The sequence below is a fragment of the Bicyclus anynana genome, chromosome 10, assembly GCF_947172395.1.
Source record: "Bicyclus anynana chromosome 10, ilBicAnyn1.1, whole genome shotgun sequence".
NCBI classification, from domain to species: Eukaryota; Metazoa; Arthropoda; class Insecta; order Lepidoptera; family Nymphalidae; genus Bicyclus; species Bicyclus anynana.
The window spans coordinates 14,956,586-14,981,341 of record NC_069092.1 but is presented as its reverse complement, the minus strand read 5'-3'; the positions used below and the strand labels follow the sequence as shown (position 1 = coordinate 14,981,341).

The following is a 24,756-nucleotide window of genomic DNA, read 5'->3' as shown; positions in this document are numbered from 1 at the left end:
TCAAGATAAAATATAACCCAGGAAAATCCAACCAGGAAGCCGACTGCTTAAGCAGAAACCCAGTTTTAGAACCACACGAAAACAGAGATGATTGTTTAAAAGTTGTAAATTTAATAAGTCTACAAGATATAAAGAATGACCAATATAGAAATCAAGACCTACAAAAACAAAAACTTATTAAGAGAAATGGAATTTACTACAAAAAGAATAAAAGACGGGAAAAGATTATATTATCAGAAGAGATGAGCATAAATCTTATAAAAGATGTTCACGTTAGTTATTGTCACATTGGGAGGACCCAGATGATAAATAAATTAACACCATTTTATACAGCAAAAAATTTCATCAAAAACATTAAAGAAATGTGTGATGAATGTGAAACTTGTATTAAAAACAAATCAAGGAAGAAATCAAAATATGGTTTAATGTCTCATTTAGGTCCTGCAACACAACCTTTTCACATTGTATCAATTGATACCATTGGCGGTTTTGGAGGATCACGATCAACAAAAAAATACTTACATCTTTTAGTTGATCATTTCACAAGATATGCTTATATTTCTACATCAAAGACACAAAGCTCCACAGATTTTATTAAACTAATGAAAAATGTTACAGAAACTTACAAAGTAGATATGGTATTAACAGACCAATACCCTGGTATCAATTCCAAGGAATTCAAAGAATTTCTGAACCAGGAAAATATAAAAATGATTTTCACTGCTGTGGATACACCTTTTTCAAATGGACTTAATGAAAGGCTAAATCAAACATTAGTCAATAAAATAAGGTGTAAGATTAATGAAAATCAGAATAAAACAGCATGGAGTACAATTGCGCAAAAATGTGTAGAAAAATATAATGAAACAGAACACACTGTTACGAAATTTGCTCCAAAATACCTTTTAGAAGGAGAAAATGTGAATATTTTGCCAAATGAACTGAAATCAAGATACACTAAAGACGATCTAGAAAGAGACAGAAAACTAGCTCTGGAAAACACACTAAAATCTCACAATTATAATAAAAAAATATTCGACCAGAATAGGCAAGAATATAGATTGAAAATAGGAGATAGAGTATATGTAGAAAACGGAAATCGTTTAAATAGAAAGAAAACCGATGAATTAAGAATTGGACCGTTCAAAATTGTACAAAGGATTTCCAATTCAATCTATGAAGTTGATACCGGCCACAAAAAAGCGGAATCAAACTTTTATCATATCACAAAACTGTATCCTGTTCTTAATGAGAGAACAATTATAAATTAGAGAACATTATTTAGATAAAGTTCTTTTTTAAGGGGGGGAGATGTAAAAAGAAAACCTCCTTAATATTATTTCTTTTTGGTAATTTACTTTTTTTTTTCATGACATTGTCACATTTGAAATATTCGATATATTATTATTGACTTAACAGCAAAATATTAAAATTTTTATTAAAATATAAACTAAATGTAAATAATAGCGTTGAATGTTGTTTTTATATTTTATTTATAGGTAAGTTTTAGTTTAGTATTTAATTTAATAATTTAATGTAAAATATTGTAAATAACAATTATATTTTATTTATAGAAACACAATCAAGCTTTTATTACTACTATCACATTTATGTGAAATAATTATCATTATATATATAATACTAGCGGACGCTTGCGGCTTCGTTCGCGTGGAATTCAGTTTTTCACAAATTCCGCGGGAACCATGGATTTTTCCGGGATGAAAAGTAGCCTATGTGTTAATCCACAGTAAAATCTATTTCCATTCCAAATTTCAGCCAAATCGCTTCAGTGGCCGCGGCGTAAAGAAGGTACAAACATACACACACACACGTAAACTTTCGCCTTCATAATATTAGTGTGATATGTATTTGTATAACTGTTACATATATGTCAATAGAGTATACAGATGTAAAAAGAGTTAGCTTTTATTACTTTTTTTTGCTACTGGGATATAACGAAAACAAACGTCAAGGAAATCCGTAGTTTGTTTGTGAATAAACTCATATATATCACACCGAATGCCGATATTCAAAGCAGGAACGCTGTGTCAGTATTGATAAAGGTCGGGATGTATTGAGATCTCTACACCGGCTCACAGAAAATTTCCATATGGATGGTAAACAGTATCTACCCTTATGTCTACTTCAAACAGTATATGTATGTAAACAGAGATTTGCAAACATGATCTTTAATAACTTTGTTTAATTGATATTGTTTTGTTTATACCATGTAACACATAATTATACAGGGTACATGGGAGTATTTCCCATAACTCTAGGGTTATATTCTTTAAGGAAAATCAATTAAAAATGTTTAAAGAACATGTGTTCTAAAATGAATATTTTCATAGTAAAAAATATTTCTTTTGTAGATATATCTTAAATTGTGTCCCATATATCGCATCCTTATGTTATGACCTAGCCAAACTTGTTCATTGATAAATATCATGAAGTAGCTTATAAGTGAAGTGCGGAGCACCAGTTGCAGTATCTCGTCAATATCGACAGTTATACGATTAAGTATTTTAAAATGCAAGGATAGGTAAAGGCGTGTTACATGGATAGTCGGAATTATTTGAATTACTTTGTATGAAAACATGAAAATATTTTTTTTATAGTTGAAAATGAAAAATAAAAATGAAAATAGCAGTTCAGCTCCTATAAGTGGACTTATCAACTCCTTAAGGTTATGGGAAATACTCCCGAGCACCCTCTATATATGACACCATATAAGATTATAATATATCGCGAGACTGTGAACTGTAGAAAGATTGTGAACCGCAACACAGGTACTCCAAAGAACCAGAACTCAGAAATCAATGGTTAAGTTAAGTTAATGATTAGGCTAGGTTAGGTTAGGTTTATTTGAACGTTGTTCCTTACAATCTACCGAATAATAACGCGTTAAATTTTAGGCAGTATGTTGCGTTTCATAATCTTTCGACAGTTCACAATTTCTACATGATAATCTAAAGGTATTTACAATTTTACGGTGACATTTATACAATTTGGGATACAAGTTCAGTTTAAAGTACGACCCTACGACCTAACGGACGTTGGCTTTCAAATATTCATAGTCATATTTTTTTTCTACTTTAAATGAATGACAGGGGGTGAAATTAAAATTACGTATTCTGATTGTGCGATATGGTCAAAAATCGATCGAAAAACGATCGTAAGTACACCACCTATCACGTTAAAAAACTAGCGGACTCTTGCGACTTCGTCGACGCAAAATTAAATTTTCACAAATCCCGCGTGAACCATGGACTCTTCCGGGATAAAAAAAAAGCCTAAAATGTTGCTCGGTAACCTTCCCATTATGTTGTGAATGTATGTAATTATTGTTGTGGATGTATGTAAGTATGTATATTGTATATGTATGTATTCTATTTAGAGGAAGTCTACGCTAATACTCGTGAATTTATTTGTTCTCGGCTATACAGTAACAAAAATGAAATTATAATAATTAAAAATATGTGGAAAAAAAGGCAGTATAGTAAGAGCACTCTTATTAATAAAACAATAGTAGAAGCAATTCCTTCTACAATTGTTTTATTGGCCTTCTAAAGATTTTTTTTAAGAATACTTGAAATATATTTAAAACTAACGGACGCCCGCGTGGAATACAGTTTTTCACAAATCCCGCGGGAACCATGGATTTTTCCAGGATGAAAAGTAGCCTATGTGTTAATTCAGAGTAAAATCTATTTCCATTCCAAATTTCAGCCAAATCGTTTCAGTAGACGCAGCGTAAAAGAGGAACAAACATACTTACACACAAACTTTCGCTTTTATAATATTAGTGTGATATGACCAATATTCCCATTGCCTAAATTATCAAAATGCAAAATGCAAATTGTCTCATTTCTAAACTAAAATACGACCCATTATATTATAACCATTTAGTACTAAACGTATAGTTGTATTATACGTGAATATAATCTGTAATCGTAATATCTCGTGAATACGGCGACATAACAACTATGCGGAACACAAAGCGTGGCCTGAGAAGGGTCGCTTTATTGGATCCTGCGTCGCTGAAAGGGAAACCTCGTCGATCATATATTACGAGCAGGCAAATTAGACGCCATCTTGTTTACCTTACATAACTAAGACTCAACTAATGGAACGTTATATTCCAATATGTTTTCGACACGTAAGCGGTTCATCATCATTTTATGTGGCGGTGCAGTTTAATATGGTACTAATTTTAGTTATTACTTTATTCGCACAGATTAATCAGTAATATGCAGATAGAGAACTAAAACTAAAGAAGTAAGGTGGAGTATTTTTTACATAAATTGTTGTTACTGATGAATTTTGAAATACAAAGTTTGTATATGCGGATGTCAAGGAGACGCGTGACTTTTGTTTTTTTTTTATGGGTTTCACCGGCTTCACCACGCTGCTTGTAGAAACTGATCTTTATTCTGTGTTTAAGCATAATGATAACGAGTCTCCTCACAGAATGAGAGGAGTTAGGCTAATATTCCACCACGCTGGCCCAGACTTCACACGTAGAGGATTAGAAAATTCTTATGTATACAGGTTTCCTCACGATGTTTTTTCTTCACCGTTTGTGGCACTTAATATTTAATTACTTAAAATATAACTGAAAATTTGGAGGTAGACGCCCCGGACGCGATTCAAAACTACGCCCTCCAAATCAAAGGCAGAGGTCATATACACTGGGCTATCACGGCTTCAATAATGATGATGACTATTATCTATACTAATATTATAAAGCTGATGTTTGTTTCAATGCGCTAATCTCAGGAACTACTGGTCCGATTTTAAAAATTCTGTCAGTGTTAGATAGCCCATTTATCGAGGAAGGCTATAGGCTATATATTATCATCGGGCACGGGAACCACGCGGGTGAAACCACGCGGCGTCAGCTAGTATTATTATAAGTTAAAAGATACATGACTATACGGATTGCACCATCTCGCTTTCTCTACGCAGGTCCTGCTTTCAGGGGTTACCTGCAGATTACTTGCAGCAATAAGGCCGCCTTTGCGTGTCAATATTTTTGTTCTATCTATTTGTATTTTTGTATATGTAAAGTGTGTCTTCTTGAATGACAAAATACTAAATTCGCGTGACCATCACGCTAAAATTCGTTCATTCGAAAAATTCGTTAATTCGAGTAATGGTCTGATTTTTTTTTTCGAAAGAAGGTATAGACACTACCTATATCAATTAAATTCTAACTTATTTATAGTTCTAATTTGAACTGTAGCGTAAACAACCCTTACCCACAACCCCTAAAACCACATAGGGCAGATAATTACACTCGGAGAAAGGACATTGTCAGCATTGATAAGGGTCGACTTATTGAAGCCACTAGAGTGGCTTAATGTTGAATGAGATGGCTTGGCTGTAATCTCACCGTTCACATGAGTAAGCAACAAGGTAGGACTTTTGTTTTGTGCTTGGCTTTTTATCAAGCACACTGAAAGGACTATACAGGTTGTTCTATATACAGGATGCTGGGGAGTATTTTCCCATAACTCTGGGGTTATATTCTTTATCAAAAATTAATTCAAAATGAACAAGAAACAAGTTCTGAAAATAATATTTTCGGGGTAAATAATATTTCTTTTGTAAATAGATTTTAAAATGTGTCCCTTCTACGCATCCTTATACATAATTATGACGTAGCCAAGTTTTACATATCTTAAAATTCAAGGATAGATATAGGCGAGTGTTACATGGATAGTCGAAATTATTTTAAATTGTACTTTGTATGAAAATATAAAAAAAAATTTTAGTCATAAAAACATTAGTTATGCAGTTCGGCTTCTATAAATGGACTCGTCAACACCTTGAAGTTATGGGAATTACACTCCCGAGCACCCTGTATAATGGATCAAACTTCAGTGGAGGCTTACAGCTATTGTATGTTTATTTGATACGAATATGCTCCAAAACTATTGAACCGATTTTAAAAATTCTTCCACGAAAATCTAAATTATCAGCGACTAATATAAATTATAATGTAAATATTTTATTTTGCTATATTTTATCTCCGAATTTTCTTGGAAATGAAACGCCACGCCGTTTTACCCGCGTGGTTCCCGTTCCCATAGGAATACGGGGACAATAATTATATATAGCCAATATATAGGACAATATATAGCCCATAGCCTTTCTAGATAAATGGGCTATTTATCACTGAAAGAATTATTCAAATCGGACTAGTAAGTCCTGATATTAGCGCGTTCAAACAAACAAATTATTCAGCTATAGAACTGCAACTTGTCACTAATTTTGAGTAACAAAGCGAAAGATCTTTGGTTTCAATACCATCTATAAAAACATTTAAAAAAAACTGTTTATAAAATTTACGGTGTCCGAATGTATTCAAATCGTTAAAATATATTTATGACGTACCTAATTTGTAATTGTAGTTATACTGAAAAACAATATTTTCTGAAGAAACTTTATAATTTATAATATTTCTAACAAATCATCAATTTTTTATATCTATGTACTATATTTATGTAGTACAGTACCGATTTCATTTCAAGAACCATTACCAATATAACCGACCACTTAAACAATTGTTAGTGAATTCTTAATTACAGACATTTACGTATTCATTTATTCAATCGAAGTAAAACTGTTCTAACAACCTAACTTCCCACACGCCTTAAAACCGTCAATTATATTCATTAAACTAGTTATATCCCGCTGTTTCACACGTAAAATGGATTTTTTAAAAAAAAAAAATTTTAGTAATTTTTTTTTAATATTTTTTTTTAATAAATTAGCTCACACCAACGCTACTGGCATGGGGATCGCAAACATTTGCACTATATATCTACGATATTTTGAGTACAACAAGCGTATAAAAATTCAGATCAACATGAACAATCAGTTTAGCAGGCTAATTCACTAACTTTGACGTATTGTTAGTTGATATTATATACGAAATTGAGATTCTATGTAACAAATGTCATCCGGTGCTTACTGACAACCCTTCATGGATTTCATATAGTAGATAGATAATATTTTAGTTTTGAAAGTTTTTATTTTAGTATTGAAACTATCGTGAGTGTTATTCATTTATTATAAAACACGGCTAAAAATCACGTAATGCAACGTCGGAGTAAGCCCGACTAGTTTCAAACTCATACGGGGCCCCTAATCATGAGCTGGTCCTTGCAACGCGGCACGATCCAAACTAGGTGGGCATACTCCGACGTTGCATTACGTGAATTTTAGCCGTATTTTATAATAAATTAAGGTGGATGATATTTCTCAGTTTATTTGATGTTTATTTTAATATGTTGATAATAAAGACCAAATTAGTGAATAGGCCAGCAGATCACATTATGCGTAATGCCAGTCAAATTGGCGTAAGTTTTATTATTACTCATAACATTTTTTTTTAATTCAAAAATGGTTGATGGTACCCAATATAAAGCTAATATTTTTTTAATTTATAAGTAGGTAAATCAGTATTAGGATTGTTTAACCATGATCTTGTTTGCACGACGCTACTTTAAATTCTTAATTAATAAAACTAAGTATGAAAAGTAGATTAGCATACATATTTCTCAAATTATTAAAAAAAAAACATTAAGTAAATAATTAATCTTTTATTTTGTGTTATTTTAAATATTTTATTAATTTACTCAAACCTCTAGTTCCCAAAGATATATTTTCAAGTGCCTAAAACCACGAGCCTACTTTAAAAATTAATTTGTATTTTCACACACAAAACTTTCCAAAATTAAAACACTTTCAAATTTCTATTTCACTAAAAACATTTAAACACACTATTCATTTACACAAAATATTAATACTATTCATTTACACAAAATAATTGATTAGTGAATGAATTGAATATTGGAATATTATTTTATGATAACTGAATATTTAAATGTTCTTTATTTGAATTTTCGCGCGCATCCGTCCGCAAAGGACGTGCAACTTGACAAAGTTTCGTTCGGAAACTGAGAGACTGTTCGCGGTTGTAGGGCGGGCGGGACGAGCCAGTAATATACAGGCATCTGGCTATGAGTTGGGTTGTATAATTACGAGAAAAAAACACCTATAAACAGCCGCGGATTTTCGATCGAAGGTAAGCGGGAACATTAATAACAATTCAGAGAGATTTACGTTCTGTTTTTATTGATTCGGCTAATGACAGAGTTTGGAAGTAGTGCCGCCATGTTTATTTTAGCCACCAAGCAGTGTTAGTTTTTAACCCTGCAATGGATTGTATGTCGTGACGTGATATAGAAAGAAGAATAAAGGATGAAAAGATTTTTTTTGACGTTTTGCCACACATCTTAGTATTTGAATTGCTAATCCAAAAATGAAAAAAATCAATAAATAAAATAACTTGCGACTAAAAATTCGTATGCAGACTAAATGTGACTAATGAAAAAACCGTGCATCATTTTTTTTTTTTTAAATCCGTCCCCAACCCCTTAAAAGAGGCGACGAAATTTTATATGGGACTTTTCGCAGTTTTCAAGGTAGGAAGCTCAAAATTGATAGATAGGAGAGGGGTAGAGGTAGGTTAGGGTAGGGGTAGGGTAGAGTCACATTAGTCAAAGCGAAGCTTGACCGGGTCCGCTAGTAATGAATATATCTATCTAGTGCTAGCAGTCAACATTGCTCTTTCCTATGCAGAGACGCCATTCCAGCACCTTGGGACTCTAACGTTCGTCGGCTTTTCGAAATATATGCCCAATGCCATCTTTGTTCGTTAATCGGTTCTCAAGATTTCGTGATGATGTCCTTATATATATTTAGATAAATATAATATTACGACCTTATTAATATGGCGACCCCGCAGTAGTAAGCGCAGTGTTGGCTGACCCCCCACTATTTGGACTGACGACATCAAGCGAGTCGCAGGAATTCGCTGGACGCAGGTGGCTCAGTATCGTGATGTATGGAAGTCCCTACAAAAGGCATATGTCCTGCAGTGGACGTCCATCGGCTGATATGATGATGATGATGATGAATATTACGACGGTATACACATCACTATCTAACCCCAAAGTGAGCATATTTATGTATTGATACTCGTAGTTCGAACTATTTACCTTACGTACATTTTTATCATCTGTAACTCCTAAAAATAAACTAATCGTAACATTATACGGATATTGGCACTGGTGCAGCGCTGCCGATGTAATACGCAATAATGTACGGCTAAAATCTAATCTTCCGGTAATCGGTAAAGTACTTATAAAATCCATTAATATTGGGGACAATCCATCACAGTCTACGGCGGAGTTTTCGTTTAAAATTCCTCGTATAAGGAGCTATTTGCTGCTTAAGAGCATTTTTTATTTACGGTCGATCACAACAATCACTTTTTTATAGAAATAGATGGTTTAGATCGTAGATACTTGAACGAATGAATGGAAGAAAATGGCGTTAATTTTCTCGGAAATCGGTTGAAGATATTATACTTAGACATTTTATGCTATACATAGACTTGGTTGCAATTACGCGAGATGGTAAATACAAAGATACAGCCTATTGTATAACCTAAAATGAGCCTATTTAGTCTTGACTTTCATATTCGTGCTGTAGGTTCTAGGGAAAATAGAAGCTGGGCATTCCAAATGTGTATTAAAGTAAATACGGTAGGTTCCTATTACAAAAAAGATTTTGGACTGTTAATCTATGTAAGGGCGGTTATAATGAGTAACATAAATGCTATATTTATTCTGATATTCTTACTTAACTTAAATATACGTGGGTGCAACTGAGGGGCACAGCAAACTGTATTAAGAAACTTCTTATAGTAGAAGATTTGTATTAGAAACGAGCTTCACCCATCTGCTTATTAGACAAAAGTGTATCAAATTAAATTTAGTAGATTAAAAAACGTATTGCGAAGAGGTTGCCTAAAAATTTCCCGATAGTTTGGCCAGGAGTTTTTGAAGCAACCTACTGGCTACATATTTTTTAACAACTTAATATTCATATCAAATACTTTTCATTCATTACACAGATAAGGTGGATTATCTAATAGTCAAAGATCCGTATTAGAAACGACCTTCACCCATATGTTTATTGAATGAAAACTGTTTTATATCAAAATTAGTACGTTAAAAAATATATTGCGAAGTGGGTGAAGAGCGTTTCTAATACGGATCTTACAGTGGAATTCATAGACGTTGTAGGGGCATCTACAGGAGATCATTCAACCGCTGAGTGTCGAATTTAACCTCTAGTTATTTGAGAATTTGACACTCAGCGGGTGAATGATCCCCTGGGGGTGCCCCTACAACGTCTATGAATTCCACTGTTAGTCTACTTATTACAAACAATGTCGTAATGTCTCATTTCAGAAACAGCCTTCAAGTAAAACACAAATAACAATAGTAATTTTATACCCTACAATGCATGTTATTTATGTACCGAAGGACAAGATCCAGTTGTATCCAACTAACTATTTAGATGATGTCCCTCACGTAGCGTCTACGTGTCTGACCCAAACTGACTGAACAAAACCTTCGTGGTTTGACCGACGGTGACCGTACAAAACTATTTGTGGATTTATATATTATTTATATTTTCTACTAGCCGACGCCCCGCGGTTTCAGCCGCGTAGTTCCCGTTACCGTGAGAATACGGGGATAAAAAATAGCCTATGTCACTCACAAATAACGTGGCTTTCTAGTGGTAAAACAATTATCAAAATTGACCTGTTCCGATACACAAAAAATACTTTTAAGCGACGTTTACCACACACAACAGACACGCATAATTTTTCATACTCATCCCATTCATAACACATGAATAAACACTGACACCGCGCGCAAAAAATATGTGATTATACTAGAATTAACCAATGGGGTGGAGGTCGTCTACGTCACGGGGGTATATCATAACTCCGAAAACTCCGCAACTCTAGTCTTGGAATTTTCATTAGAATTTCTTTGAAGAAATAAAAGCTAACATAGCCCGACCCAAGGTTCAAACGAAGGACCTCGTGATCCACATATGCTAACCGTTGGAGCAACAAAGCTATCAGTCATCATCATCATCACATATGGCTCACTGATGAGCACGAGTCTCCCTTTAGATTGAGAGGGGTTAGGCTAATAATCCACCACGCTGGCACACACCAATACGGATTGGCAGTCTTCACGCATACAAGAGAATTATGAAAATTCTCAAATTGTCTCAAATGCAGGTTTTCTCACGATTCCTCTTATATTATCTTATAATATTAATACCTGATCTTTCAAAAGTGCTTGTAAACTTAAGCTTAATTGAAATAAATGAACATTGACTATGTTGTTTTTCCTTCACCATTTGGAGATACGTGATATTTAATTTCAATGCAATGCACATAAGTAAAAGGTGCATTCGGACCGGATTCGAAACTACGCCCTCCGAATTGAAGGCAGAGGTCATATCCACTGGTTTATCACGGCTCGAACCAACCCGACTGTCAATACCACATGTAAATTATCAAACTTTATATACTAGTTATAAAGCAACAGTTGTGAATTGCGACCAACTTGCGCGGCGTTTAATCCCCAACCGGGATGCGGCACAGCCTTTTCAGTTAATAGCCAAATTATTTGAAACTAAAAGTTACACTAAAGTAAAGTTAAAACCAAAGTAAAGTACACAGATTACTGCTAACTTTTGTTTGTCATATACAAACGTATAAAAGCAATATTTAAACGACTATTGATGGATAGTGTCTACTGCTGGCATTTGCATGTACATGACGACAGAGCGGACTAAATTCCACTTCTGATAACGGAGAAGATGTAGCCTAAGAGCAGGTTCTAAGCTTTATGTGTCAAGGATCAACTATATATACAACGAGCTGGCACCGCGCGGTTTCACCCGCGTGATTCCCGTCCCCGTAGGAATATGGGGATAATATATAGCCTATAGCCTTCCTCGATAAATGGGCTATCTAAAACTGAAAGAATTTTTCAAATCGGACCAGTAGTTCCTGAGATAAGCGCGTCCAATCAAACTAACAAACAAACTCTTCAGCTTTATAATATTAGTATAGATACTTATGTGCACTCAGTGTTGTAGCCTAATATTCGGATCACTTTTTGCGGTGATTTTGTAGGCACATAACCGATCTGTAGTATAAATATATAGTATATCTAATAATATTATCATTGGTGTAAGTAGAGTGACGAAGGTTAATTTTAACTACAGGCTGCTTTCCGAATTGGTAGAGTATTTATAAATAGTTAACTGATGTTTCAAAAGCGCTTGTAAACTGAGCCTACTTGAAATAAAAGAATTTTGAATTTATTTTTTTTTAATTTCTACTATTTTTTACATATTTTATGTTCTAATAAATAAGCTAAGCTAAGTCTATGTTCAGGAATGGATACGGAAATTGTCTACCGGATAGGGAATTGAACCTACGTCCCCTAGGATCTGAATTTGGCTCGTAGCTATTGAGGATTATTATGGTGGTTTCTAAGTATTTCATAATACATCGAATTGATATAATTTGGACAGAGATATGCCAATGCGTTGAAATTAAGCTTTTGTAAGAAATAAAGCCTTCTTATAACTTGTTCTATATTATTATGTATGTACTCGTATGAAAACCTTACAAAAGAAAAGGCATACTTTGAAGTAAATTAAAGGGAAAGAAGAACCTATTTCTCTGAAAACCAGTGCTTTTGATGGATTAAAATTTTACTATGAATCCGAACACTTTGCCTTTGTACAATGGTGTGCAATTCTTGACTATGCACTGCCTACACCAAAATTTAATAACGGTCATGAAAACTTGAAAGATTTAATATCTTTTTCGTACTACTTAGTGCTTACCCTTACCGAAACTTCATGCACGCCGATGCCTCCATCCACAATTTACAAATTAAAAACGGGTTAATTGATTTTTATGATTTTTAATTTATTAAATCACTAGGGGACTTTACTTCGTCCTCGTGCAATTCAGTTTTTCACAAATCCCGCGGGAACCATGCATTTTTCCGAGATTTAAAGTAGCGTATGTGTTAATGCAGAGTAAAATCTATTTCCATTCCAAATTTCAGCCAAATCGCTTCAGTAGCCGCAGCGTAAAGGAGGAACAAATATACACACTTACTCACACATAAACACACTTACACAAGCTTTCGCCTTTTTAATGAATACTTACTAGCCCGAATTACAGAATGACTATTAAAACGTCAGAAGATAATTATTTATGTACGACTTTTTTACAATATCTTAAAAACCCTTAATCATCCATCATCAGACTATCTTTAGAAAGATACTAGTTTTAGAAAGGACAACACAAAAGTCAGTTCTGCTAGTAAGTCATAATTTCAGAGAGAGTTTATCTAACTATATATAAACATCGAATCGAATTGATTTTGGCTGAAAGTTATGAACCAATCCGAAGGCATAAATCTAGCACAACGGAACTGTAGCTCAGTCTGCCCTAATTTAGTACTTGTGTTAAGTGCCAAAGTTGTACGAAATTACCCATTAGTTTACCGACAGTAAGACACGGGCCCATTCCCGCTGGGCACTGTAGGCAAGTGCCCAGGGCCCCACTGTTAATGAGCCCTATAGTTCCTCCATCCTGCTAGATTACTGACATTTACTCGGATACCCATAATAGCCGTATATTTATGCGACGGGGAGTGCAGCCAGGAAAAGCTGATCATCATCATCAAAATTCAAAATTCATTCATTTCAATTAGGCTTAGTTTACATGTACTCTTGAAAGGTCAGGAATATGTCATAATTTATTTAATCTAATGGTGGTAATAGTCCAAAGCTTTAAATTAAAATTACGAGTGTTCCCAACGCGTCTTGGTCTTGGTCATTATATCAGCCGATGGACGTCCACTGCAGGACATATGCCTTTTGTAGAGACTTCCAAACATCACGATAGTGAGCTATGTCGGTGACTTTAGTTCTTCTGCGGATCTCCTCATTTCTGATTCGATCGCGCAGAGATACTCCTAACATAGCTCGTTTCATCGCCCGCTGTGTGACTCTGAGCTTGAAAAGCTCTTTGAAATCACAGAAGTCATCAATTGACAGAGGAGGAAGAATCATTTTTACCATCTCCTAACAAGTTAGCCAGCTTCCATTTTAGATTGCATCATAACTTACCATCAGGTGAGATTGTAATCAAGAGAAAATACGTTCGGAACCTTAAAAAAAGGTTGAGATTATACTATACCACGATCTTCAGAAATGAATAAACGACTGCAGAGAGACATGTTGAGTAAATCAATGTTCTAAACGGAAGGTAAAACTACAACTCTATCGTTTTTATTGGCAAGTGAAGAATGTCTTCTAGACCCGTGATGACTAAAGAGTGTCCTCTAGACCCGTAAAGACAGAAAAGTGTCCTCTAGACCCGTGAAGACAGAAAAGTGTCCTCTAGACCCGTGAAGACTGAAGAGTGTTCTCTAGACCCGTGAAGACTGAAGAGTGTCCTGTAGACCTGTGAAGACTGAAGAGTGTCCTCGAGGCCCGACTGAGGAGTGCGAATAAACGGACAAGTTGCGAGAGAAAACAACTAGTAGGGAATCAAAAACGTGATCCAAGAACATGACAAAACCATGAACCAGTAAAGGCTATAGTGTTAAGCCTTATTTGCCTATTAACATCGGCAACCATACCCTTCAGGCTTAACTCATGCTTCTGAACATAAATACCCCGTCCCCGAAAACTAATACCTATGTAGTACGTATGTATAATATTTACTTCACTGACGAAGGCAATCTATAATATTATAACATATATTGCGTTCGTCATGACAAAATAACAAATATTTACGCGATCCATTGGAGTTACACTGTTATTTTTACGTAAACCTGCAAGTATTGAATTGTTGATATGGTTTACTAAAACGATCCATCACGGTTTTTGTCGATTTATTTGTACAAATACAAAGAATTAGGTAAAAACGTGATGGACAGATGTAAAATTATTTTTGAAGGCAATCTATCCGAAAAGTCATCAATTCGTCGTTATTTTTGAGAAATGGATTAATAAACCAAACATATTTGTGGCCAGTGCATCTTTATACATGTTAAATAATGTCGATTCTCATTCTGTAATCGCTAATTACACCTAATTGAGCCGTGATAGCGCAGTCGATATGACCTCTGCTTTCGATTCCGGAGGGCGTAGGTTCGAATTTGGTCCGGGGCATGCACCTGCTCCTTTTCAGTTGTGTGCATTTTAAGACATTAAATAACACGTGTCTCAAACAGTGAAGGAAAAACATCGTGAGGAAACCTGCATACCAGAGAATTTTCTTGATTATCTGCGTGTGTGGAGTCTGCCAATCCGTATAGGGCCAGCGTGGTGGTCTATTAGCCGAACCCCTCTCATTCTGAGAGGAGACTCGTGCTCAACAGTGAGTTGCAGGTTTCCTCATAATGTTTTCCTTCACCGTTTGAGACTCGTGATATTTAATTTCTTATAATGCACATAACTGAAAAGTTGGAGGTGCATGCCCCGGACCGGATTGGAACCCACACCCCCCGAAATCGAAGGCAGAGGTCATATCCACTGGGCTATCACAACTAAAACATGTTATCACATCATCATCATCTTATAACATCATTACGGCGTTGTATGGTGCCAGGTCTAGTCGTCGGGGTTGGCAGCGGAATCTCTTCCGGAGATTCTTAACACCCCTTGCCCCGCCGTTACCGTAACCGCTGCCAGAGCCAGGAATAGCGGGGCTGCCGGGGACTAGGGGCTGTGTTTTAGTTTGTTGGTCCATCTACAAAGGTTTGCCCGATACTGACCACGCTGGGCATGCGGGTTGGTCAGCGCAGGACCAGATTTCTCGCACCGGTGTCGCTGCTGCCCGACACCGGCCTGTGCCATTTGAAAATCTAGCCAAACATCTATAGTGTAACTTAATCACTGTAAGCCCACCACACCGCATTAGAGCTCCATGGTGAATCTAACCTCTAAATCCTATAACGAGGCTTGCTAGTTTAAGTCATTAATATTACAAGCGTAAAGTTGGCAAGTATACGAAACCTGGGACCGTAATATTTAATAAAACCTTCAAGTTTCCATTCTTTATAAAGAGCAGTTTGCAACGCCGCCGCGGCTTTGTATGGGCATTCACAAAAGACACAAAGGCCCTTGTATCAGCCTCGTAACTATATGCTAAGAATCTGACAGAATAGCAAAACTTGAGTGCATTACGTAGCTTTCTGCAAACGCTGCTTCAGCGGATCTGAAAAAGCGTGCCCGGCGCAGGCTGTTTTTGGTAGATTAAATATTTTTTTTGTAACTTGTATAGTTTATCCGATTTTTAAAAAGAAGAACAATTCGACTCGTATTGTCAGAGTTGATTAAAAAAACAGATGTTAATATGATTAGTAAACATGTTTTTTATTATGTACTAGCGGTCGCCCGCGACTTCGTCCGCGTGAAACTCGATGTAAACTTTCAACTATCCCTACCCCTATCCTACCCTACCCTAATCCCTAACCTAACCTACCCTACCCTACCATACCATACCCTACCCTACCCTACCCTACCACTACCCTATCCCTACCCAACACCTACCCTACCCCTACCCTACCCCTACTTTACCCCACCCGCACCCTACTCTACCCTATACCTTTCCTACCTTACCTCTACCCTTAGCAAAATCGATCCAGCCAAGCGTGGTGGGATGCTAATATTATAAAGGGAAGAGATTGTGTGGTTATAGGTGGTAATCTCTGGATCTACTGGACCGATTTGGAAAATTGTTTTACCAATAGAAAGCTACATTATTTGCGAGTCTCATAGGCTATGTTTGATCCCCATATTCACACGGGAACGGGAACTACGTAATTGAAAGCGCGGGGCGTCATATAGCGAAATTTCTGCGTCTTTTAGAAATTTTGTATTATCTCCGAAACTATTTAACTAATTAACATACTAAAAAGGGCAAATCTTATCTCCATAATATCCATGTGATTATTAAATAATTTATTTTGATAAGGATTTAAGTTAAGTAGCATAAATAATGACGCAAACCTAAGTATATAAAATTTATAATTTTTAAAACACAAAAGGTACTATATCTACTAATATATAGAAGATAGATATATGGTGTCGCGGACTTTTTTGTAGAACTTTTAAAGATACATAAAGCCTCCATACATTAATTTCAATTTTACACAATGGTTAAGGCAGCGCATGCGAATAAGTCTGCTTAAGAGGATTTTCGGTCCGACCTGTATGACAAAAACTGTGTTAACTCGGCGAATATATATAATACTAATATAAAATATAGCCTATAGCACTCACCGATAATGTAGCATTCTACTGGTGAAAGAATTATTGAAATCGGACCAGTAGTTCCGAAGATTACCCCATTTAAAAAATGTGACAAACTTACAAACTTTACCTCTTTATAATATTAGTATAGAAGTATAGATTAGTATAGATTAGTATAGATAGTATAGACTAGCGGACGCCCGCGACTTTGTCCGCGTAAAACCGTACTACTACCCTACCCTACCATACAGGGGATGGTAGGGACTCAACCCTACCCCTACCCTAACCTTCCCCTACCCCTACCCCTACCCGTCGAGTAGTTTTTGTTTCTATAACGACCATACCACGCGACGGAAGCTTAAAAAATGGAGTAACTTCTCCCGTTTTCCCAACATTTCCCTTTACTGCTCTGCTCCTATTGATCGTAGCATGATGAAAAGTATACTATAACCTGCCCAGGAGTATGAAGAATAATTGTACCAAGTTTCGTCGTTCGTCGAAAATCCGTCAAATAGTTTTTGTTTCTATAACGAACATACAGACAGACAGACAGACAAAAATTTTACAGATTGCAATTTTGGCATCAGTATCGATCACTAATCACCCCCTGATAGTTAATTTGGAAATATATTTCATGTACAGAATTGACCTCTTTACAGATTTATTATAAGTATAGAAAAGTTAGCCCTTGATTACAATCTCACCTGACTGGCTGTATGTACAAACTCATCATCATCATCATCATATCAGCCGATGGGCGTCCACTGCAGGACATAAGCCTTTTGTAGGGACTTCCAAACATCACGATACTGAGCCACCTGCATCCAGCGAATCCCTGCGACTCGCTTGATGTCGTCAGTCCACCTGGTGGGGGGTCGGCCAACACTGCGCTTGCTAGTGCGGGGTCCCCATTCCAGCACTTTGGGACCCCAACGTCCATCGGCTCTTCGAACTATATGTCCCGCCCATTGCCACTTCAGTTTCGCAACTCGTTGAGCTATGTCAATGACTTTGGTTCTTCTGCGGATCTCCTCATTTCTGATTCGATCACGCAGAGATACTCCTAACATAGCTCGTTCCATCGCCCGCTGTGACTCTGAGCCTTCTTTTGTATAAACATGAAAGCCGTAATCCCACATCCCGCGAGAATTGTTAAAAACTGAATTCCACGCGGACGAAGTCGCGGGCGTCCGCTAGTGAATAAATAAAACTCTGTCCAGCATTTCCCCGGAGCCTGGCAACCCTAGCTATAGTTAACGACGTGGAGTCATGTCGCGTTTCAAGTTCTTCCACCGTAAGTTCTAATGGTGTTTTATGGTTGTCGTGCTGGGAGGTTATTTATCAGTTTTTATGCCCGAGGGAGTGATCGAGATAAATTGCCTTTTTCAATAACTTAGACGGGTTTCAGACTATTGTTTTAGACGGGAATATTAATTTCACATAGAGCTTTTGTTGCGGCGTGAAAGAGTAACAAACATTCATACCATTATAACCATCAGTTTTTCGCAAATCTCGGAAAACAATTTCGGGACAAAGAGTACCCTATGTGTTGATCCAAAGTATTGTCTATTTTCGTTTTAAGTTTCATTCAAAACGGTCTTGTAGTTGCGGCGTTAAAGAGTAACAAACTTTCATACAAACGTTTTTCCAATTAATATTCCATAAATTAATTTTGATATGAGTCAACTACTCTATTAGGTGGGACATGATGGATATATGCTCGTCGTGCTTGGCAGTGGCGTGCATAAGGCTTTTAAGAAGGGTAAGTAGTAAATGTACAAAATGGACATTCCTTCCAATACAGGTCACTATTTTTGATATATTACAACCTGAAGGTTAAAGAGCTTAAACAAATATGATGTTACTAATATTACGTGACGGTGAGGCAGTGATTGTACCATCATTTTGTGGCAGAGGAAACACCTCGAGCAGGTCCCAGGACTTGTGACCTTAGGGGTAGGTCTAAGGGATCCCTTTAGAATGCATCAAAACTCACCTTCCTTGCCCTATATGTTCTCCATGCCTACACTAAACAATTTATGATCAATAATGACACCATAAAACATTATCGCACAAAATCACTAACGCGACTAGCAGCGTGACGGCGTTCACGCTGCCTAACAAAGAACTGGACTTAAATCATCAAATCCCCCTATAATTATACTATCGCTGTCGTGAAACTATACAAAGGAGATGGTCCAAAATTGTATGAAGCCCAGGATCAGTCATTGTACCCTAGCGGAAATAAAAGAATTTTTTTTTAACTATTTTTGATTATACAAATCTACGAACTTACTTTAATGCAATACTAATACGGGTAATAATGGCGGATTGATGACGTTTTCAATGAAGTAGTCGTTTTGACGTTTGCTGTCAATTGTCATATGTTGCTTTAAGGGCGCCATCTTGATTTATCTCAAAAGCTTGAGTTTTAATTTTATATATTTCTTTTTATTTAGTTAGATTTATTCACTTATTTAGATTTTAATAAAATCCTTGTATTTTTCAAAGTTTAATTATACGGGGTACATGAGTAGAATATTATAATTCAATAAATAATAAAAAATTATGAATGTAAATACCACCCGTACCTAAGGAAATCGTAACTGTACGCACCGAATTAAGAACACCCTACTTATTAAGAAGACGACTATAATACTACTAATTTCATTCAACACATTGCGTTCCAAATGATTCGCGTCGCTTTTCATAAGTGTGTTTCCAGCCTAACCCAACCCGAGGGGAATTTACAGTCTGAATCCTTATTGATCGTTGCCTGAAGGAAAGAGAGGGGGTGATGTACTTCCTGTAAATAGGAAAAGGAGGGAAGCTGTCGAGGTCAGGGGTCCCTAAGAGAGTATCTACATTTTGAACGTAGAATCGTCCACTCGACTATAGAATTTCCGAATAGAAGTACCAATCTCAGTAATACAAATACTCCCAAATCTCTGAGCACGTCAAAACATTTGAAACATTGAGTGTGGGATTTGTTAGTATTCGTTTTATACACAGTCTAAAAATACATCAATCAATACTTCGTCGTTATCAACGCATATTCGGCTCACTGCTGAGCTCAAGTCTCCTCTCAGAATGAAAGGGCTTAGGCCAATAGTCCACCACGCTAGCCCTTAGATGATAATTGAGAATTAAGAAAAATCTCTGGTATGCAGGTTTCCTCACAATGTTTTCCTTCACCGTTTGCGACACGTGATATTTAATTTCTTAAAATGCACACTGAAAAATTGGAGGTGCATGCCTCGGACCGGATTCAAACCCACACTCTCCGGTAGCAGAGACAGAGATCAGTCTTATAATTATTATTGAATAATTACTATAATAGAGTTCTACACATATGCCTAAGCTTTTTTATTGCTTCTGAATGTTTGGAGAAAATGAATTATTAATTTTACTCAATTAAGCTTAAAAGAATTATTTATTAAGAATTAACTCTTTTAAAAAAAATTTCGACAAGGGGTTCGACATCTGAGTCGATTAATACAAATGTACAAATTGCGTATGTTAAATATCTGATGACAATATGTCATCTAAGAAAGCTAAATTGCGTGTAATGTATTTCTTTTGTAGGTAGGTACATTAATAATAAAAAAATAGCTTGACACTGTCTTCAAAACGATCAGTAAATAGGAGCTAGATACTCGTTCGATATTATTTTATTGCTTTTAATGTAGTAATCTGTATGTTTTAAGAAGAAGGTTGAATTTTTGTTTTTAAAGATTTTAATAACGAAAATCTTTTCGTCATGAATTCCGTAATTTCATATAGTTATAATGAAGGCACTGTAATACCTGTGCTTATAACAATAAGCCTCAATAAAGCGAGCTTGGGCCACTTACTTTGATTAGCAAATAACTTTGTAATAATAAATATTGCCCCCTAGAGAGATTACTGAAAGTTGTAGGCACGTTCTTAAAAGTAACATGGGCCTGTAGCCAGGTGGTACGTCGATTCTCTTTCTACAAACGCTAACGCTACGAAAATTAGAAAAATGTATGCGAATGACAGATCCGATCGACAACTTGATCACGTGACCTTTCGATTGCAAACGTCATTCCTATACATTTTTGGATTTTCGAAGCGTTTGCGATCGTAGAAAGAGCTCTGTTTCGTACAATACCTGCGTACATTTTTATTTTACTTATTTTAAACTTAATTTACTTATATATTATGTTTATAATTCTTCTGTAATTACGTGTTTTTGTGACCTAACTCGTCCTAAACGGCTGGACTGCTTTGGATGAAATTGTGTGTATATTTCAATGGATCTGTTTGTTCTCGATAAACTCGAACTGAACGGATTTTCATGTGGTTTTCACTAGTAGATAGAGTGATTCGTGAGGAAGGTTAAATTATATGATTTGTTAAGTTTTTGTGAATAAAAGACGAATTTTTTCGTAACTCGTAAGATGGACGCGGACTAATGTTAGGAGGAGGAAGAAAATCCACATCCCTTTAGATTTTTACACGACATCGTACCAGGACGCTAAATAGCTTGACGGTACGCCTTTGCCGGTAGGGTGGTAAGCTAACCGCGACCGATGCCATACCAGGATTAACTAAGAAAATATCCATCGGCCCAGCCGGGTATCGAACCCAGGACCTCCATCTTATTAATCCACCGCGCATATCACAGCGCCAGCGCGAGCGTCAATAATTTAGAAAAATTATTAATTTCTCCGTGTATGTAGAATATATTTAGTAAATTCACGCAACTAACATAAAATACGGCAAAATCTGTTTCTATGTTTGACCACAATTCGCTCGTATACAGTGCTTTGCTATGAAATATACTGCGGTCAGGCCGTGGAAGTTTAGATTAGAGAGTTATTTACATTTGGCAAATTTAATGTTTATGTAACACTAAGTATAGAGTGCCTCTCAAGTCCAGAGGTTAGCAGCTTCGTAACACGAGGTACAAAACATTTCTCTTTTATAAAGAAAATTTAAAAGGATATTGAATTATCACATCTATAGGTACTAATAATATAAAGCTGAAAAGTTTGTTTGTTTGTTTGATTGATTGATTGATTGAACGCGCTAATCTCAGGAACAACTTGTCCGATTTGAAAAATTCTTTTTTCGAAAAATTTATCTAGGAAGGCTATATATAGGCTGTATATTATCCCCCTATTCCACGCGGGTGAAACCTCGCGGTGTCAGCTAGTACATAATAAAAATGTGTATAGTCTAGTTCACAATAGTAGATTGTTATACAAGGGGCTAAAAAGTTCCATTATATACGAGGTATTTTTAGGGCACGAGCCGCAAGGCGAGGTCCGCTAAATAGAAACCGAGTTTATAATGGGTTTAGCCCAACGTGTTACACTCTGCATTTCACTACGATTGCGAGAAAATAAAATTATTCAGTACAGTATTCAATGCTAAAATTCTTTTTGCAGACGCAGCTCGCATCTTAATAAAAAAAAACGCATTCCGCAGACAAAAACGCTGCATTTCGTTCCAATTTCAAATCAAGGCCTCCCATAAATACTTGTGATGATTCTATTTACAAATAAAACCTCCTTCGTTATAAAGAGGTCAATATCTTAGTATGATTAAACGATTTACGAAATAAACCTTTTTTGTTTTATGGTAAGCTATTAGCTACTCGTAACAGACAAAAATTAAAAAAAGCAAAATTACTTTAGCCCCTAGAGGCTCAAATGCTTGTTTAGCCCCGCTGTGGAGTGATAATATGATAGTGTTTTTGAGCAAAAGTAGTGAAAAACCATTTAAATTAAAACTTTATCTTAGAACTATGCTTGAGGTGTCATTCGATTCGGAATCGCATGTAGTGTAGATAAATTTTGATTTTTTTAAGGGCTGCTCGCACAAATTGCAATAGTTATAAACAATTAACTAAAAATAAAAAGGGGTTTGGTTTTTACTTATATATGTTACATATACATATAAAGAACATCTAATGTAATATGATTTAAAAACTAAACCACAATAAACGCGATATATTTTAAAAAAAAAAAAATTGTTTTTTTATAAAAACTCATACTGCTCTGTTAGTTATATGTTTGTATTAATATTAAGTACGTTTATAAATATGATGTTTTATGATGAAGGTTTTGATGTTTATGTAAACGCATAGACTGTTATAGGAGGAGGGGTAAGGCATAGTAACCCGTTTCCTTCCCATAAACCTGTGGCTTAGCAACCACTTACAAACAACAATTAGTCAACTGACGTGTCAAAAGTGCTTGTAAACTGAGCCTACTTGAAATAAATGATTTTTGATTTTGATTTTGATTTTGAATTATAAGTTTCTCCATTACTGATGCTGCTCCAGCTTCACACACCAATGAGCCGGTGCAACGCCTATTTTTACACATTATAACCAATGATTTTATACGATTAGATACGTTATGTATCTACAAAATCACCGCAAAAAGTGATCCAAACTCAACTACATATATGCACAATTTTGTGTTTACTTACATTATTGTCTATATTATATAGTTTCTACACCTCCTGAACACAAAACTCAACATTATAGACAATATGTATTATTATGCTTAAGTAACTTTCGATGTTTATTATATGACTACAGTTCATGCGCTGTAGCATGGTGCGGCTGATAGTTGCTTGTATGACGTTCTTATTACGTACTATTATAGTGAATCGCGGAAAACTTTCAAGAGTGAAACGATCTGTCACCAGCACCAATCTACAGCACACGAACTGTAAATCAAATGAAGCCAATTGGGTGACTTTGTTCGCCTTAGTTTTGACGAGCGAGTACCATATCTATAGTATAAAATCATTGACTACAACAAAAGTAAAACTGTTCTATAAACTGTTCTATATGTATAGTAAAGTTATTAAAGAACACTAAAGACCACAGATAAATAATAATAGATCCAACCAACGAGAACAATTGACATTCTAACATTAAACTTACCGCTTGTGACTTGAAGGGTAGTGGCGAGGAGACATAGTAGCGACAGTGACAGATATCCGAGCGAGTTGAGCCAATGTGCCGCGGCCATACTGTATCCTATGAGAAAAATTGCCATTTAAAAACCTTATTTATATTTGCTATTTATTTATTGTCTTGACGAAGAAATATCCTCTGCCTTTGCAACTCAATACAGTGCCATCTATCGGGTAGTAGCGGCACTACGTCAATGACTTGGGTTAGTTTCTAAACATTACAGCGCCATCTAGTCTTCACTGTAAAAGTAACAACTTTTACTTGTGAATATAGATGGCGCTTTAATATAAAAAGCACAGATAAAAGTATTGAGCATAAATACATTTTAAGATTTAGAAGAGTTTAAGTTGCCAACCAACAGTTAATAATATTTAGGTAGTACACCGGCAATATGAGGGTATTATTTCCTTAAGGGCAACTTTAATCCACTACGTGGACTGAGAACATGAAGCGGGTTGCAAGGAGCTGGATGCCGGTAGATCGAGACCGTTTTGTTTTCAAGTCCATAGTCAAGAGGCCTATGTACAGCAGTGGACGTCCATCGGCTGATAATA

General features: G+C 35.8%; 1 protein-coding gene across 3 annotated transcripts in view; it reads right to left on the bottom strand.

Moving 5' to 3' along the window:
- LOC112051519 (dorsal-ventral patterning tolloid-like protein 1) overlaps positions 1-24,756 on the bottom strand; it is a 121,037-nt gene that overhangs the window by 76,412 nt on the left and 19,869 nt on the right. For all 3 annotated transcript variants that reach the window (XM_052883939.1, XM_052883940.1, XM_052883941.1), the window contains exon 3: positions 24,170-24,265. In XM_052883939.1, the coding sequence (XP_052739899.1) occupies positions 24,170-24,257 (88 nt within the window). In that variant the 5' untranslated portion in view covers positions 24,258-24,265. The remainder of the gene's footprint in view (positions 1-24,169; positions 24,266-24,756) is intronic.